Here is a 17,088-nt window from a genome sequence, read left to right on the forward strand (position 1 = left end):
GACGTGAATCTAATTCCATCGTATGCAGAATTTCATCACCTTCCCAATAGTGTTTTGAATTTTCTTTTATCTTTCTTCATTATCAAGCTATGCGCGTTTAAAGAAGCAACTGTTTTTCAGCCAAGTTTCTCAAGTGGTCTTAAACTTTTGACCGGTAGTGTACATATAAAAACATAAAAACGGTTATAAAATCAATTTATTTGCTTGAATACACGGCACGAAAGCCACGTGTACCTTCCTTGCGTTTATCAACAAAAATTTGATAATTCAAGCCATAAAATTTCAACGATCCAGTTATGAAATAACTTTTAAATAAATATTTGCTTAAGTTTAGATCGTTATTGATGAAGGAATTGGAAAGGATTGAACAACACAAAATCTGGATTGACATTAAAAATGGGCCAGTTTGTAATTTTTGTTCTAACGATGTAAGTAATCTATTCCTAATTGATTTTAATCGTATCCAAATTATTATAAAATGTGTGATTGGTCGTTGATTTTTTAGAACAATTCTGATTGTAAGAATGGATTATGCCCATGAGGTTTGCAGAATAGAAAAATGCATTGAAATTGGTAATTATGAATAGCTACTTAACAGTGAATGAGAATCTCGAACCCATAAAATATTTCCTTTTTTTAAGCGAATGAGTTCAGTAAGGTAATGAATCCTTCGATTGATCCGTGCGATGATTTTTATGGATACATGTGTGGGAACTGGAATAAATACCATCCGGTTTCAAATAATGATCCGTACCGATACATTGATATGTATTCCACTTTGGATAAAAAGATGCGTTGGCAAAAAATTGGTAGGAAAATATTTAATGAAAATTGCATATTGTTTCATAACTAATCGCGAATAATATATATACATACTTCATTTAGATATTTTAACAAACACATCAATATCAGCGAGCAGTGAAGCTCTAAAAAAAGCCAGGGAACTATTTAAATTATGTATGAACGTGGGTAAGTTTTTCATTTGTTACACATAGTTTGCCATGTAAACATAAGAATTTTCAAAACTATACATTTTCCATGATATTAGAAACAATTAAAAAGGATGAAGCAAAGAGTTTACTGGATAAATTGAAACAGAATGGAGACTGGCTTTTATTGAATCCAGAACCTTTATTTAGTTTTAAAATCAATTGGCAAAAATATCTGAAAATGGAATATGAATTTGTTCGATATAACCCTCTCTTCAAATTAACTATTGGCATTTCTATAAAACGTTTCAACTTTCCAATAATTATGGTATGTTATATCGATATAAATATACATATATGTATATATATATAGAGAGAGAGAGAGAGAGATCGAGAGAGACAGAGAGTTTTAGATTGACATTTCTTCACAAATAATAATGAGTTTTGGATTTACAGATTGAGAAACCTATACTATTTTTATCTGAATTAATTAAGTCGGACGACAAAGAAAAGAAAGAGGGAATCGCCGCTTATAAGGAGTACATTCACGACGTTGCTTCGTACCTTAGAAAAGAAAGTGGTAAAAATAATGTTCATAGGGGTATGAACAAAGATATTGATGAATTGATCGAATTTGAACTAAGTTTGGCTAAGGTCATAATTATTAAAATCCTCTTCCAACATTACGAAAAGTCTGGAAAAATTATTGAGGAAACTTTTAATTTTTTGCACCATCGCGTTGTTCAATAATTGTAGGTTCTACACAGAATTTAAACGGTTTCAGAAACAGTTTTTCGTGATTTTGGAGCAAACCTAGTATAATCAATTTAAAATGTATAAATTGGTTATAGAAAAAAAAACACTTAAAATATATTTAATCTGTTTGTTAACCAGTATATATTTTTGTAGATAATAGACAACAAACGTATATTATTGACACTTGAGGAATTACAAATTTATTATAATAATATTGGAGGAGTTCACTCAAATGCTAAAGTAATTTCTATCGATTAAAATTATCATCTCAAATTATCAAAGTGTAATTTAGTTAGCTCCTTTTTCAGATAGACTGGTTAGAAACAATACACTTATTATTTAAAGAGGCTGGAATTACAATTCCAACGTTACAGAAAGTACTAATTCAGGACTTGGGATACTTGATGCATTTGGTACAGGTTTTAAAGATCACCAAATCTCGTACAATTGGTAAAATAAATGACAGGAACTTCATATTCAAAAACTTAATCAAATTCTAATTTTACGTTCCTTTTTTTACTGTAGCTAATTACATTGTCTGGAATTTCATACGTCATAATATTAAATACAGTGGCAAAACCTTATTGTCAATAAGAAAAAAATTTAATGATAAAGTATATATAAACGGACTACCAGAATACAAAAGGTAATTTTGAATTTTTCATATATTTTCTTTTAAAATAGTCTTAATGTTTGTATTTTTACTGCAGAGACACCACGTGTTTGATGCATCCAAATTTGGATAAAGCTATTTCACTGGAGTATATAAATCGATACTTTATTAAAAGCAACAAAGATAAAGTAAGTGTTTTTAGGTACTACATTTACCAATTCATGGAATAAATACAAACATCTATCCACAGGCACAGAAATATATTGACCATATTCTAAAAGTATTCGAAGATGGTTTAAGTAAAATTGACTGGATGAATTCGAAAAGTAGACAAACATCTATTGAAAAAGTGCAAGCTATTGAAACACTTGTAGGTTATCCTGACGACTATACCTCAGTTACCATTGACAATTATTACAAGAATGTAATATATATTTTTATAAATATCAATTCTCCCCTTTGAAAATTATCTCTCAATAGTTTCATTCAATAGAAGTCGCAGGTATATAGAGAGCTACTAACAAAATACTTAATAAGATTATCTGGTCGACTTGTAAAGGCCCTTTTTACATAATTTGATAAATCATATAGGGAAAAGGAGGGTAAGAGTACGCACTTAGTATGAAAAGTAACGAAACAATGTAACAAAATGTATTTTAAATTGAAATATTTCCATTTTGGCAACATTAGAACGTTAGCTAACTATAGCCATAACAAAATAAAAATTTATACATAGAACAAAAAAATATCATAACGATAAAAAAGTATGTTTTGTGCGTACTCTTAGGCACACTTAGCGCAAACAACGGCTAAGAGTAAGCACAACATCTTCTAAGAGTACGAACGGATTAATTTTAAATGTTCGCACTTCACAATTATCACAGCAAAATGCTCCACGTCCTGCATATGTAGTGCAATCTTCATGATAATAGCTGCGACAAAAGTTGTATTGGATCTAATCAGTATTTGGAGGCTTCACATATAATTCATGGTATTCAGGGCACCAAACTTTATACTAAATGTCGATGATTTGGAAATTTTTATTTTAGTATCTTTCCCAGTTAAATATGGTGATTTCTAATTTCTATCTGCACTTGCAGTTTTTGTTGCTGTTGCTACTTCTATTTCGTTTTAAAAAGGAGAGTCGGTTAAAACTTCATTGATGCGTACTCTTCGCTTACGTATTCTTTACCAGTGGACTTCTTAAAAAGGTATTCTCTCACTAAATATCAACGGCACAATAATATATCGAACTTATTCCAATACAATACTAAGGAAATATGTATGATTACTAGTATACAACAGTAGCTGTTAAATATTTCATATGTTTTGATTATAGCTTAACTTTGTTCGCTTCAAAATAATATCAATATTTTCAAAATCATACTCCTCACCTTACTGTCATGATGGACGTATATTGCAGATACAATTTTAACATATAACGTAATTAAATCAGTATGTAACTATAATTAAAAACTAGTGGCCCAATCTACTCAAAAGAAAAAAAAAATTTGCAGGTGATATTAATAGCGACCGCGTACTGTTACCCTCCTTTGCCATATCAATATTTGCGTATTTTAGTATTACATCCATACCTGCTAATTCTATAGGGAATACCATTTATGACAAAAAAAAAACAACATTTTTCAGTTTAAACTCGGGTCAGACTACTTCGAAAGTATGATCAATTTTGAGAAATTCAAATATTTCATTGAGCTGGCCAAATTGCAAGCAACTATCAATAGAACTCAGTAAGATTTTTAAGAAATTAAGAATCTCCAATGATCTAGGAAGTATTCTTTTTAACAAAATAATTTCTCCACACATCATACATTTCAGATGGGAAGTAGAACCAACGGTGACAGATGCTTTTTACAAAGCAACAAAAAATGTTATTAGTAAGATAACTTTCTTTAAACCCAATGCAATAATTATTAACAATTAAATTCGATTAAAAAATAACACTAATAAATGCTCTTTCAGCTGTACCTGCCGCTTTTTTGCAACCCCCTGTTTTTGATCCAGATACACCAGAGTATGTCTCACTATATAATCAAATAAATATATACAATACAAAAAAATTTAAAGGTGTAAAAATTATATTTCTCTTTTCAGAGTATTCATTTACAGTGTGTTTGGATTTGCTATGGCTCATGAGGTTTCTCATGCTTTTGATCCTCTTGGTTAGTATAATTCATCTGTTAAATATTTGTAATCAGCAATACAAGTAAAAACAAGATGTCAACCTCCTTATATAATTAAAGGTATCAAATGTAACAAAGAAGGAAAGGTTGCGAATCTGTGGCCACTTCCTGTACACGAAATTTACAAGGAAAAAGCTGATTCTGTCAAAAATCTATACAATCGATATCCAATCCCAGAACTGTTTATTGAAGGGCAACCTGTTCACGTAACTAAAATCATAATGAGTCAATAAAATTTAATAATATTCCCGATTCTCCTTAAAAATTTAATCAAAACAATTTGATTCTTAGACTGATGGAGAAAAAACTTTAGCAGAAAACATTGCTGATTTGATTGGTTTGCAAAAGGCATACGACGCTTATAAGGACAATCAAAGGAAGAATGGTGGTAAAGACGTGCGATTGCCAGGTTTTGAGAATACTACCTCTGACGAACTATTTTTCATGCGTCATGCTCTTGTAAGTAGTCATTAATTTTATTTGCATTTTTTTTCTTACAACAAGGTTATCTTTCAGTCTAGGTGCACCAATATCACACCAAAGAATAAACTTTGCATGCATCAAACTGATTGCCATGCATCTCCAGATGTCAGATTGAGGGGAACTATCTCGAATCACAAGGATTTTGGTGATGTATTTGGTTGTAAACCAGGAACACCCATGAACCCATTGAGTTCTCATAAATGTTTCATTTTAACGTAATGATGTTTCTGTTGCTTCTAGAATCGTTGTAATATTTGTAAAAAAAGGAAGCTATTATAAAATAAAAAAATTATTTTGTTCGACTTCTTTTTCCTAACCAGTTATATTTATCAGAAAACGACTCGTGAAAAGAATCTGGCCATCGGCCTTACATCAATTCTATAAGTATTAAGCTATATACACCAATATAAAGACATAAAAATGTTATAAAATCAATTTATTTGCTTGAATGCACGACACGAAATCCACGTTTATCTTCCTCACGATTATCAAAAAACCAAAAAAACATTGATAATTTAAGCCAATAAAATTTCAACGATCCTGTTATGAAATAACTTTTAAATAAATATTTGCTTAAGTTTAGATCGCTATTGATGAAGGAATTGGAAAGGATTGAACAACACAAAATCTGGATTGACATTAAAAATGGGCCAGTTTGTAATTTTTGTTCTAACGATGTAAGTAATCTATTCCTGATTGATTTTTAATTTTATATAAATAATTATACATTGTGTGATTGGTCGTTGATTTTTTAGAACAATTCTGATTGTAAGAATGGGTTATGCCCATGAGGTTTGCAGAACAGAAAAATGCATAGAAATTGGTAATTATGTAAAACTGTTTAACAGTAAATGAGAATATCCGCCATTAAACAATTGTTGTTTTTCTTTTTGCAGCGAATGAATTCAGTAAGGTCATGAATCCTTCGATTGATCCATGCGATGATTTTTATGGATATATGTGTGGGAACTGGAATAAAATCCATCCTATTTCAGAAAAAGACCCGGAACGATTCATTGATAGTTACACTGCCTTACATACTAATGTGGATTTACAAAAAGTCGGTAGGGAGACAAAACACAATAGTATTAAACAAATTTATAATGAACTATGAATAATAAATGGTTTCTTCAGATATTTTAACAAACACAGCGATAGCACCAAGTAGTGAAGCTTTAAAAACAGCCAGAGAATTATTTAAATCGTGTATGGACGTTAGTCAGTATTTCATTTCATTATAAAGAATTTTTTTGTATAAAAAAGGAAATTTTTAATGATTTCTTTGGTGATTTTAGAAAAGATTGACAATGACGAAGCAAAGAATTTATTGGCTTCTTTGAATAGAATGGGAGAGTGGCTTTTGTTGACTCCAGAACCTGTATTTGGTCTAAAAAATTTCTGGCAAAAATATCTCAAAATGGAATATCAATTTATCACTGATAATCCTTTCTTCAAATTGACTATTGTCCAGCATCCAAGGCGTCCCAGCACACCATTAATTCTCGTAAGTGAATTCCGTTATAAATGTAGGATTAAATCTAGCCAGAATCAATAATAAGTTTTCGTTTTACATCTAGTTACATAAACCTACTGTATTATTATCCGGAACAGTGAAAATGAACGATCTAGTCAAGACAGAAGTTATAAAAGCTTATAAAGATTACATTCGTGACGTTGCAACGTATCTTCGGAAAAATAGTGGTAAACGTGATGTTCTTCCGGGTATGGACAAGGATATTGATGAAATGATCGAGTTTGAGCTTAGTTTGACAATGGTCAATCATATTATTATATTTACAAATATAAACCATATATTATATAATTTTAGAAAATAGATATAAAAATTTATTGCATTTTTAAATTAATAAACAATTTTTCTAGTTACCACCCAATAAGCGTGATATAATGACTATTGACAAATTTCAAGATTTGTATAATCGTATTGGGGGAGATCATCCAAATGCTCAAGTAATTTCAATCGATTAAAATGATGACCATCTTAGTGTACGTCAATATTGAATTTGCTAATTTTTTTAGATAGACTGGTTAGATGCAATACAATTTTTATTCGATCAAATCAAAATTAAAATTACAAGATCACACCAAGTTCTGCTTCTTCACTTGGAACACTTTGAGCATTTGCCTGAAATTTTAAAAGCCACCAAATCTCGTACAATTGGTGTGTAAATAAGTGATAATTTCTTGATTCATCAATTCAACATTATTGTAAATTATTCTCCATTTTTTGCTATAGCTAACTACATTGTTTGGACATTTATACGAAGTAGTATTCAATTCAGCGGCAAAGGTTTAATGTCAATAAGTAAAAAATTTAATGATAAGGTGTATAGAAGTGGACAGGCAGAATTCAATAGGTAATTTTTTATCATTGGAAATATTTTCCTCTGAAATATTCTTATTGTTTACATTTTCACTCAGAGTAGTCAAGTGCTTCACGTATCCAACTTTAGACAAAGCCATTTCTTTGGAGTATGTTAAACGATATTTCATTGAGAGTAATAAAAATGAAGTAAGTATTTTTGGACACTGCATTAGAATTCGTGAGATAAATACTAAGTTGTGCATTTGCAGGCCCAGAGAATTATTAACCATATGTTTCAAGTGTATAAAGATGCTTTAAGCAAAACTGACTGGATGGACCAGGAAAGTAGAGAAATATCTATAGAAAAGTTGCAATCTATTTTAACACTTTTGGCCTATCCTGATAATTTCACGTCGACTACTATCGACAAATATTACAAAAATGTAATCTATTTACACAGACGCAACTCCTCCCTTGTAGTTAATCATATAATGAGTTGATTAATATTTCAGTTTAAGCTTGGGTCAAACTATCTGGAAAGTATGATAAATATTCAAAAATTCAATTATTTGAATGATTTGAGCAAAATGGGGCAAATTATCGATAGGACTCAGTAAGATTGAACGAAATAAGAATCTCTAACGAGAAAGATCAATAGAATATTCTTATTAATTCAATATTTTCTTTGTCAAACATTTCAGATGGGACGACGAGCCAACAAATACAGACGCTGTTTACAATCCAAGATCAAATTCTATCAGTGAGACTATTTTTCTGATTCAATACAATAATTATTAACGCTTAAATTCAATTAAAATGTATAATAGAACAATGATTAACTTTTTTTCAGCTATACCTGCTGCTTTTTTGCAGCATTCAATAATTGATCCTGATAGGCCACAGTAATTTGAACTAATTAGAAGAAATATATAGGACATTCTTTGCTAAATCGGCCACCCCCCCCCCCCCCTCTACCTACTTCAATATTTGAGATAAAATAGTCTTCAACATAAGAGTATTTTCGGTACAAATTACTATTTTTTAATGCTGTTAGAGGTTTTGTGAAAATTGAAAATGGCCGACCCTAATGCAAGGCTAAAATAGAAGGATATGTAAAATTTAATTTAACATTTTGCAATAAGTTTTTCATCTGGTATAATGAAATTACTCTACATAGGCTTTTTTCTGTATTTTTTTTTGCCAAAATGTCCGATATAATGTAGAGAACTTCATTCAATTCATTTTTTTATTAATTTTTTCTTGAAAACTACAGGCTTAACTAAAAATTGCTGTAGAATAAAAATGACTTAGGATTTTTTGAAGAGTACCTTCACACTTTTGTAAATAATTATTGATTTTTTAAAAAATCGAAAATTCAAAATATTCAAAAAATTTTAAGAGTATTATTCAATCAGTTTTAAGACATTTTTATTTTAAGCAATTTTTATTTAAGCGTGTAGTTTTCAATAAAAAAAATTAATAAAAAAAATTAATTTTGTGAAATTTTTTACATTTTACCGGCCATTTTGGCTAAAAAATATCAAAAAAGCCTATGTAGAGTAATTTCATTAAACCAGATGAAAAACTTATTGCAAAATATTAAATTAAATTTTACACATCCTTCTATTTCAATCTTGCTTTTGGGTCGGCCATTTTGAATTTTTAAAAGACAACGGTATCAAAAAAAACATTTCAACGAAAATTTTCACATGCTGAAAACTATTTTATCTCAAAGATTGAAATGGACGGGGGGGGGGGGGGGATTTGGCAAAGAATGCCTTATACACATATATGAAATTTCGGAATAATAAAATTGTACTTTTTTCAGAGTACTGAACTACGCTGTATTTGGATTTACAATAGCTCATGAGATATCTCATGCTTTTGATCCTCTAGGTTAGTCCTCTCTAGATGAAATGTTCGAAACTAACAAAATAAAAATTGCCAAAGTCATATAAAATGTTATTAATATTATTGTAGGCGTTAGATGCAACAAGGAGGGAAAAATTGCTAATCTCTGGCCAGCTCATACACACGAAATTTACAAGGGAAAAACTGATTTTGTCATAGATCAATACAATCAATATCCGGTCCCGGGGCTCTACAAACAAAGGAACGCTGTTTATGTATACAAATTTAAATCACGATGAATCAAAAAACAACTAATAATACTCTCAATTACCATTACAATCCTAATTGAGCCAAATTCATTTTTAGACCAAAGGAGAACAAACGGTGACAGAAAATGTTGCAGATTTGATTGGTTTGCAAAAGGCGTACGATGCTTATGTAGACTATCTAAGGATGAGTGGTGGAGAAGACATGCGACTGCCAGGATTCGAAAATACTACCTCTCACAGATTATTTTTCATGTTTCATGCTCTTGTAAGTATTTACTAATTTTATTTGCATTTTTTTTTAAACATCGTTATCTTTCAGTTTAGATGCGTTAGCATGACAACAAAGAATAGAGGTTGCATACATGATACTGATTGCCATGCATTACCGGAAGTCAGATTGAGAGGAGCTATCTCGAATCACAAAGACTTTGGTCATGTATTTGGTTGTGAACCAGGCTCACGCATGAACCCTTTGGAAAAATGCTCCATGTTTGCATAATCCTGTTTCTCCTGTTTCTAAAATTATTGTAAATCTTGGTGTTACAAGCAAAAAATTAATAAAAAATGACTTTGCATGAATTTTTTTCCATTCTTTGTAAATTTCATACAAAATGATTCGTTAAAGGAGAATATAATCACATCTGTGGTATTAATCGTAAGATTTCATCAATGCACATGACTACAATGTCATAAAATATGTTATAAAATTAATTTATGTATTCCAATACACGACACGAAAGCTACTTCTATCTTTCTTTCGAATATTAAAGAAAAGCTTTGATAATTCAAGTAAATAATATCTTTGTAGTTCACTTATAAAGAAAACTGTTGCAAAAATATTTTTTTTAAAGTTTAGAACGTGATTGATGAAAAAATTTGAAAATTTTCGAGTGCTAAATTGGATTGATTTAAATTATGAAGTAGCTTGTATTTTTTGTTGTATGTGTGTAAGTGATCTATTCATGATTGATTTTTAATTTTATCTAAGTAAGTATAATGTGGGATAGGTCGTTGATTTTTTAGAACAATTCTGGATGTAAGAATGGGTTATGCCCATGAGGTTTGCAGAACAGAAAAATGCATAGAAATTGGTAATATTATATAAAACTGTTTAACAGTGAATGCCAGACCAGCATTTAAAATATTGTTATTGTTTTTTTTTTAGTAAATGAATTCAATAAGGTAATGAATGTTTCGATTGATCCATGTGACGATTTTTATGGATACATGTGTGGACAGTGGAACGAAAACTATCCAGTTTCAGATGATGACTTGGACCTATTTGTTAATAGTTGCAGTTCCTTGAATACTAACTTAGATAGGCAAAAATTCGGTAGGGAAACAACGAAAAATACAATGCAAATTATTAAACTATTACGATTAATGAATATTTCATGTAGATATTTTAACAAACACATGGATAGCAGCAAGTAGCAAAGCTTTAAAAAAAGGCTAGAGAATTGTTCAAATCGTGTAAGACGATAGTGAGTTTTTTACTTGGCTATATAAAAAATCTTCTACGCAAATACATAAATTCTTAATGTTTCTTGTTTCTTTTTTTGTGACTTCAGTAAAAATTGACAAAAACGAAGCAAGAAATTTCTTAGGTAATTTGAAGAAATTTGGGGACTGGCTTTTGTTGACTCCAAAACCTATATATTATCCAAAAAATTTCTGGCAAAAATATCTCCAAAAGAAATACCAATTGATCGGCGATAGTCCTTTTTTCCAATTGAGTATTGGCCAACATCCACTGTATTCCGAGTTTTCAATACTTGTCGTACGTGAATCTTTTGCCATAAAATTTTGTCACGAGTGATAATCAGTTTACGTTTTTCAAATGCAGAAACCTAAGGTATTATTAGCTGGAACATTGGAGTTGAACGATCATAATAAAAGAGGGGTAATAGGAGCTTACAAAGAGTACATTTATAACGTCGCGTCATATCTTAAAAGAAAAATTGGTAAATGTAATGTTCCTTTGGTAATGGACAAAAATATTGACAAAATAATAAAATTTGAACTGAGTTTAGTCAGGGTCAGTGAGATAATATTAATGTATTTTAAAAATTTTCAATTAATAATAGAAAAAAGAAGCACTTAAAATTTCATTGAATTTTAAATCGATTATACATTGTTGTAGAAAGAGGATAATAAACGCAAAATGATGAAGATTGAGGAATTTCAAAATTGGTATAATGGTTTTGGTGGAGATGATTCAAATGCTCATTTAATTTTAATTAAATAAAAATATTATTCCAGTACATCAAGACTTAATTTGCCTTTTCTTAGATAGATTTGGTTAGAGAGCATTCAGTACTTATTTAAAAAAGTTAAAATTCAAATTACAGAGTTACAAAGAGTACTACTTCTTGATCTGAAATACTTTGAGCATTTGCCAGAAATTTTAAAAGCCACCAAATCTCATACAATTGGTGTGTAAATAAGTGATCATTTCTTGATTCATCAATTCAACATTATTGTAAATTATTTTCCATTTTTTGCTATAGCTAAGTACATTTTCTGGACTTTTATACGAAGTAGTATTAAATTCAGTAGCTAAGCTTTAATGTCAATAAATGAAAAATTTAATGATAAGGTATATAGAGGAGTAAAGGCAGAATTCCAAAGGTAATTTATTACGACTGGAAATATTTTCCTCGGAAATATTTTTACTGTTTGCATTTCATTCCTGATAGTCAGCACGTGCTTCACGCATCTAACTTTAGACAAAGCCATATCTTTGGAGTGCGTTAAATTATATTTCATTGAGGATAATAAAAATGAAGTATGTATTTTTGGGCACTACATTAGAATTCATGAGATAATTACTAAGCGTGCATTTACAGTACGGAAAAATATTGAATATATTTTCAAAATATACGAAGAATCTTTAAGTAAAATTGACTGGATGGACTCGAAAAATAGAGAAATCACTATGGAAAAAGTGCAAAGTATTAAAACACACGTAACCTATCCTGATGTTTACAATTTATCTATTATTGACGAATATTACAAAAATGTAATATATTTACACATATGCGACTCCTCAGTTGAAATTTATCATATAACGAATCGATTAATATTTCAGTTTAAGTTTGGGTCAAACTACTTGGAAAGTATGATAAATCTTGAAAAATTTAAATATTTGGTGGAATTGAGCCAATTGCCAAAAGATATTAGTTGAACTCGGTAAGATATAAAATATATATAAGAATGTCAAATTATCTAGAAAATATTATTTATAATTAAATTTTTCCATCATGACAATTTTCAGGTGGGATACAGAGCAAACGATGACAAATGCTTACTATACAAAGCCGGAGCAAATGCCATGAGTAAGAGAACATTATTCTGAATCAATACAATAATCATTAATATTTCAAAAAATTCAATCGAATGAAAACAATAATTAATATTCTTCCAACTGTACCTGCTGCTTTCTTGCAGTTTCCAGTTTTTCATCCTGCTTTACCAGAATTAACTACACAAAATGGATAAACAAAAACACATGAACAAACTGTGAACTATTAAAACTATATTTCTCTTTTCAAGGTACTGCTTTACGCTGTTTTTGGATTTACAATAGTCCATGAAATTTCTCATGCTTTTGACCGTGTAGGTTAGTCTATTTTACCCTAATTATTTACAACTAGTAAAATAAAAATATTAAGCCTTCAATTTTGCAATATTATATTGCAGGTGTTAAATGTGACAAAGAAGGAAATGTGATTGACCTATGACTTCCACGCATATACAAATAATTTACTAAGAAAGAGCTAATTGTGTTATAGACCAATATAATAACATTCTTGTCCCAGAGCTGTGCAATATAACGGAGTCTGTTGTGACGAAGTATGATATTCGTCATTCATATTCTTTACAGGGTGTAACAGCAATGACGTTTTTAATTTTAACCACATATTCTTGAGCATAAACTAAGTCGAAAAGTTCTGTACTATAACATCCGGAAAAGTATAATTGCTGAAATAAATCAATTTTAAACCGATAAATCAGGGCTTCTATTTAGTATTTTCCGTTGGACCCGGTAAGCAGGGGTTGCAGCGCCACCTACCTGGCCTAGTGACAATCACGCGTAATAATCTCAATCGCGGTCGATGAGAAAATAGTTCCGCGCATGCGCAAAATTCATTGTCCCGCGTTTCGCAATGGCCGAACGAGATTCATACTTTTGGAACCTACGTAGTCGGTTGTGCCACAGTTTTGTCTTGTAGAATCAGTAAGGGCACTCTCCTGTTAGATATTATTTATTTCCTCTCTACCAGTAGTAATGCACCATAGCGATTACACAGAAGAGATTCCCTGGTTGTTAGGGAAAAAGTCTAGTATGATGGATGGAGCCGATACAGGATGCTTTGAAGGAAGACAGAACTTGGGAAAGACTGTCTAGCACTTGGTACACCTCTTCATTAGGTCCCTACATGGTATTCCCATTTATTTTATCTGCGTATATAGTTGATTCCAGGTGAATCAGACCTCGAATTTGCGAAGTCAAGCCTCCTTAATCTTATACTCCTCTTTCCTTCAGCTTCGTCCGGCATTAGTACTAGTAGAATTTTCTTTATATTTGTGTTAATTGTGTCACGAGTATTTTATAACAAAGAAAAATCGGTTTGAAAATTAGGACAGCCAAACTTGCTGTATAAGAGAGTAGTGCCTCGACGGCCGTATATATATGTCATTATCTACTTTTATGTGTACTTGCCGTCGAGACACTACCGTGTCTCTTGATTAATTTTCACTTTTTCGGACTTGTCTAAACCTAGTTCGGGATTAATAACGCGAGTCGCAGAGGGAATGCACTATATTCAAGGGATAATCATAGGTTGGGGTGTAACCCCTCGATAGAGGTGAGCATCGTGGATTTTTCCTTCATGGCTTTCCTCACCTATTCCGCGATACCCTTCAACCCCTACCATTATTTTTATTTTCAGTTGAATATTTTAACTCTTATGTGCCCACCCGGGTACCCGTGTATCCTTTTACACATATAAATGATCATAACTTCTAAATCAATTGATGGATCGAATTAGCGCTTCAAATCTCCATTGTTTAGAGCTTTCTGAAATAAGAACCATACTGAAAAACTAAAAAATAATTTTTTTTCTATAAAATATTGAGCAAAAAAGTTTACATATCGCTGGGTGCCATCCAGGGTACCCGGGTACCCACTAACCTTTCATCAATGTTTTTGCTGACTATTTACTTATAAACAATTTTTTTTTTTTTTAGTAGAAGGGTTTATAAATAAACAATTACAATAGCTTAGGCTATAAAATATTATACGATAGTATTTTGTCATGCGAGCCGTATTCTTAGGAAATTATCCATGCTAATCTACACCGAATGTCGAAAGTGATTCACGCGCTAGCTAAGGTAAACTTCCCGATCTTACTTATAAATTTCTTTACAGACTCAAAGCCGGAATTTAAATATGAAAAATATTACAAACAGTTCGACTTTAATGCCTAATAAATACATATAAATTATATAAAGCTTAATTCTTTATAAATAAAGTCGAAGAATGGAAAAAAGTGTAGAGGATACCCGGGTACCCTGGGTGGGCAACAACGTTGGTAAGGCTGGGTGAACATATAAGGATTAAGTTAGTAGTCTAAGTGAATCGACCGGTTTTGCAGGGTATTTTTCGGGAATTTTTTTGACTACCTAAATGAAATGCAAAAAATCTGAAAATGTTATATGTTATTAATACTATATTGAATTATACAAAAATATATTTTTTTTCATTTTTACGGTATTTTATTTAAATTATATGGGGTCAAAGTGAAAAAAAAAACATGTGCTGCTGGCCCGTGAGGTATCTCCAATTTGGATAATCGAAAACAAGAAAATGCAACAGATTATTGTTCAGTAGGATTGTCATTCTCGCTGGAACTAGACAAAATTAATTTGGTTGAAAAATAAAAAAATGGCGTACTTCGAAAAAAAAGGAGCAATTTTTTTAGTGTAAATTGAGCTATAACTTAAAAAATAATGGATGAAAATAATTATTCTAGTTCCGGCCAGAATTACAGATGTCTAGAATAACCTGCAAAAACTTCAGCCCGATCGGTTCAATAGAAAATCTGTTATGCCTCGGGCCGACCGAGAAAACGTGGTTTCGAGAGCAACGCGTTTAAAGTTTGGCTAACAGAACTTTCATCCTCACACTAATCGTCGATCCCCGGTGCGTACAAGAAGCCTTTGGTCTCTTCATACGTGTCAAACACGGGTATATCTGGTTATATTATTTCATATATCAAAAAGTATAAGAAACTCCAAGGACATATAAGGGTAATGAGTCATAATAGTGAGAAATAACCGTTAGCAGCTGTCACGTAACTTAAGTGTTCAATTATGCAGCGCTCTCGAATATATGTTATATCTTTGTTAATATTTTGAATATCGGTTTAAAATTTATACACCATATTCTCATGTTGGTATACTATCGAAATATGAAACAAAATTTTGTACGACCCAAACAACTAAACTACTACGTTAAAGCGTGTTGGTACACGCCTATACACGGTCTAAAGCCGGTCAACCGCGGAGGGATGAAAAGAACTATTATCGAACTTGGCGCACAACAAAAATTGTAATAATTGTCAAATTTGTAAAATAGGATAGTTCGCTAAAAGGAATTAAATAGATTTAAATTCAAACTGGTATACATAATTTATTATTGATCGTTATCCGGCGAACATCCCGCTCCTTGTATCTTGTCATCTGTCTCTGGTCCCTGCTTTCGTCTAATAAAACAAGGCCGAATATTATCTCAAAGAAAAAATTTAGGTACTAGCTTAATGAGAACACCTTTCGTGGCCGAGCTGTGAAACGTTACGTTAGACTGTCTATGTTAATATGGAGTCGTATTGAGTTTTGTTAAAATTTAATAATATTCCCAATTCTCTTTAAAAATTTAATCAAAACAATTTGATTCTTAGACTGATGGAGAAAAAACTTTAGCAGAAAACATTGCTGATTTGATTGATTTGCAAAAGGCATACGACGCTTATAAGGGCAATCAAAGCAAGAATGGTGGTAAAGACGTGCGATTGCCAGGTTTTGAGAACACTACCTCCGACGAACTATTTTTCATGCGTCATGCTCTTGTAAGTAGTCATTAATTTTATTTGCATTTTTTTTTTACAACAGCGTTATTTTTCAGTTTAGATGCACCTATATTACACCAAAGAATAAACTTTGCTTGCATCAAATTGATTGCCATGCATTACCGGAAGTCAGATTGAAGGGAGCTATCTCGAATCATAAGGATTTTGGTGATGTATTTGGTTTTAAGCCAGGAACACCCATGAACCCATTGAGTTCTCATAAATGTTTCATTTTAACGTAATCATGTTTTTGCTGCTTCTACAATCGTTGTAATACTTGTAACAAAAGGAAGCTATTATAAAATAAAAAAATTATTTTGTTCGACTTCTTTTTCCTAACCAGTTATATTTATCAGAAAACGACTCGTGAAAAGAATCTGGCCATCGGCCTTACATCAATTCTATAAGTATTAAGCTATATACACCAATATAAAGACATAAAAATGTTATAAAATCAATTTATTTGCTTGAATGCACGACACGAAATCCACGTTTATCTTCCTCACGATTATCAAAAAACCAAAAAA

At 31.1% G+C, this 17,088-nt stretch overlaps 3 protein-coding genes and 1 long non-coding RNA gene across 13 annotated transcripts; all 4 read left to right on the forward strand.

Moving 5' to 3' along the window:
• The first annotated feature begins 125 nt into the window (after positions 1-125).
• On the forward strand, positions 126-5,284 carry LOC136781388 (endothelin-converting enzyme 1-like). 4 transcript variants are annotated; one of them, XM_066740266.1, is made up of 18 exons: positions 126-428; positions 506-573; positions 642-809; positions 886-969; positions 1,049-1,257; positions 1,386-1,583; positions 1,839-1,925; positions 1,994-2,135; positions 2,211-2,331; positions 2,396-2,486; positions 2,549-2,722; positions 3,949-4,049; positions 4,138-4,196; positions 4,282-4,333; positions 4,414-4,481; positions 4,563-4,708; positions 4,794-4,961; positions 5,019-5,284. In XM_066740266.1, the coding sequence occupies exons 1-18, from the start codon at positions 397-399 to the stop codon at positions 5,202-5,204; spliced, it is 2,154 nt and encodes a 717-aa protein (XP_066596363.1). In that variant the 5' UTR covers positions 126-396; the 3' UTR covers positions 5,205-5,284. The 4 variants fall into 4 exon arrangements, with proteins under 4 accessions (XP_066596363.1, XP_066596365.1, XP_066596364.1 ...); XM_066740268.1 differs by having other exon boundaries at positions 5,024-5,284; XM_066740267.1 differs by having other exon boundaries at positions 2,549-2,668.
• Positions 5,285-5,554: 270 nt separating this feature from the next.
• On the forward strand, positions 5,555-10,007 carry LOC136781389 (neprilysin-11-like). 2 transcript variants are annotated; one of them, XM_066740272.1, is made up of 18 exons: positions 5,555-5,662; positions 5,741-5,808; positions 5,882-6,049; positions 6,120-6,203; positions 6,281-6,489; positions 6,563-6,760; positions 6,867-6,953; positions 7,023-7,164; positions 7,240-7,360; positions 7,425-7,515; positions 7,578-7,751; positions 7,821-7,921; positions 8,010-8,068; positions 8,159-8,210; positions 9,137-9,204; positions 9,289-9,434; positions 9,526-9,693; positions 9,753-9,890. In XM_066740272.1, exons 1-18 carry the CDS (start codon positions 5,631-5,633, stop codon positions 9,759-9,761), a joined length of 1,977 nt encoding a protein of 658 aa, XP_066596369.1. In that variant the 5' UTR covers positions 5,555-5,630; the 3' UTR covers positions 9,762-9,890. The 2 variants fall into 2 exon arrangements, with proteins under 2 accessions (XP_066596369.1, XP_066596368.1); XM_066740271.1 differs by having other exon boundaries at positions 5,560-5,662; positions 9,748-10,007.
• Positions 10,008-10,255: 248 nt separating this feature from the next.
• Positions 10,256-13,426, forward strand: LOC136781236 (uncharacterized). 4 transcript variants are annotated; one of them, XR_010823884.1, is made up of 11 exons: positions 10,256-10,375; positions 10,436-10,519; positions 10,594-10,761; positions 10,829-10,912; positions 11,000-12,059; positions 12,128-12,216; positions 12,278-12,450; positions 12,520-12,620; positions 12,706-12,766; positions 12,879-13,050; positions 13,131-13,426. It is a non-coding gene; the product is annotated as an uncharacterized lncRNA (long non-coding RNA). The 4 variants fall into 4 exon arrangements; XR_010823885.1 differs by having other exon boundaries at positions 10,299-10,375; positions 10,452-10,519; XR_010823886.1 differs by having other exon boundaries at positions 10,305-10,519; positions 11,000-11,863; positions 11,939-12,059.
• A 183-nt stretch (positions 13,427-13,609) lies between these two features.
• LOC136781279 (neprilysin-1-like) lies at positions 13,610-16,865 on the forward strand. Of its 3 annotated transcripts, none has more exons than XM_066740128.1 (3): positions 13,610-13,873; positions 16,394-16,561; positions 16,618-16,865. In XM_066740128.1, exons 1-3 carry the CDS (start codon positions 13,784-13,786, stop codon positions 16,801-16,803), a joined length of 444 nt encoding a protein of 147 aa, XP_066596225.1. In that variant the 5' UTR covers positions 13,610-13,783; the 3' UTR covers positions 16,804-16,865. The 3 variants fall into 3 exon arrangements, with proteins under 3 accessions (XP_066596225.1, XP_066596227.1, XP_066596226.1); XM_066740130.1 differs by having other exon boundaries at positions 16,623-16,865; XM_066740129.1 differs by lacking the exon at positions 13,610-13,873 and adding an exon at positions 14,615-14,825.
• Positions 16,866-17,088: the final 223 nt, after the last annotated feature.

The sequence above is a fragment of the Prorops nasuta genome, unplaced genomic scaffold (assembly GCF_024137725.1).
Source record: "Prorops nasuta isolate Cenicafe-Biocafe unplaced genomic scaffold, Cenicafe_Pnas_1.2 PNAS00022, whole genome shotgun sequence".
NCBI lineage: Eukaryota > Metazoa > Arthropoda > Insecta > Hymenoptera > Bethylidae > Prorops > Prorops nasuta.

Excerpts from the sequence above, each read along its gene's own strand:
- LOC136781279 (XM_066740128.1), top strand. The coding sequence starts at position 13,784 with ATGGAGCCGATACAGGATGCTTTGAAGGAAGACAGAACTTGGGAAAGA. Across the intron at positions 13,874-16,393 it reads CTTCATTAGGTCCCTACATG|ACTGATGGAGAAAAAACTTT; the intron begins GTATTCCCATTT and ends TTTGATTCTTAG. Across the intron at positions 16,562-16,617 it reads TTTTCATGCGTCATGCTCTT|TTTAGATGCACCTATATTAC; the intron begins GTAAGTAGTCAT and ends GTTATTTTTCAG.
- LOC136781389 (XM_066740271.1), top strand. The coding sequence starts at position 5,631 with ATGGGCCAGTTTGTAATTTTTGTTCTAACGAT. Across the intron at positions 7,165-7,239 it reads CACCAAATCTCGTACAATTG|CTAACTACATTGTTTGGACA; the intron begins GTGTGTAAATAA and ends TTTTTGCTATAG. Across the intron at positions 9,435-9,525 it reads AACAAAGGAACGCTGTTTAT|ACCAAAGGAGAACAAACGGT; the intron begins GTATACAAATTT and ends ATTCATTTTTAG.
- LOC136781388 (XM_066740266.1), top strand. The coding sequence starts at position 397 with ATGGGCCAGTTTGTAATTTTTGTTCTAACGAT. Across the intron at positions 4,050-4,137 it reads GCAACTATCAATAGAACTCA|ATGGGAAGTAGAACCAACGG; the intron begins GTAAGATTTTTA and ends CATACATTTCAG. Across the intron at positions 4,334-4,413 it reads TTTGATCCAGATACACCAGA|AGTATTCATTTACAGTGTGT; the intron begins GTATGTCTCACT and ends TTCTCTTTTCAG.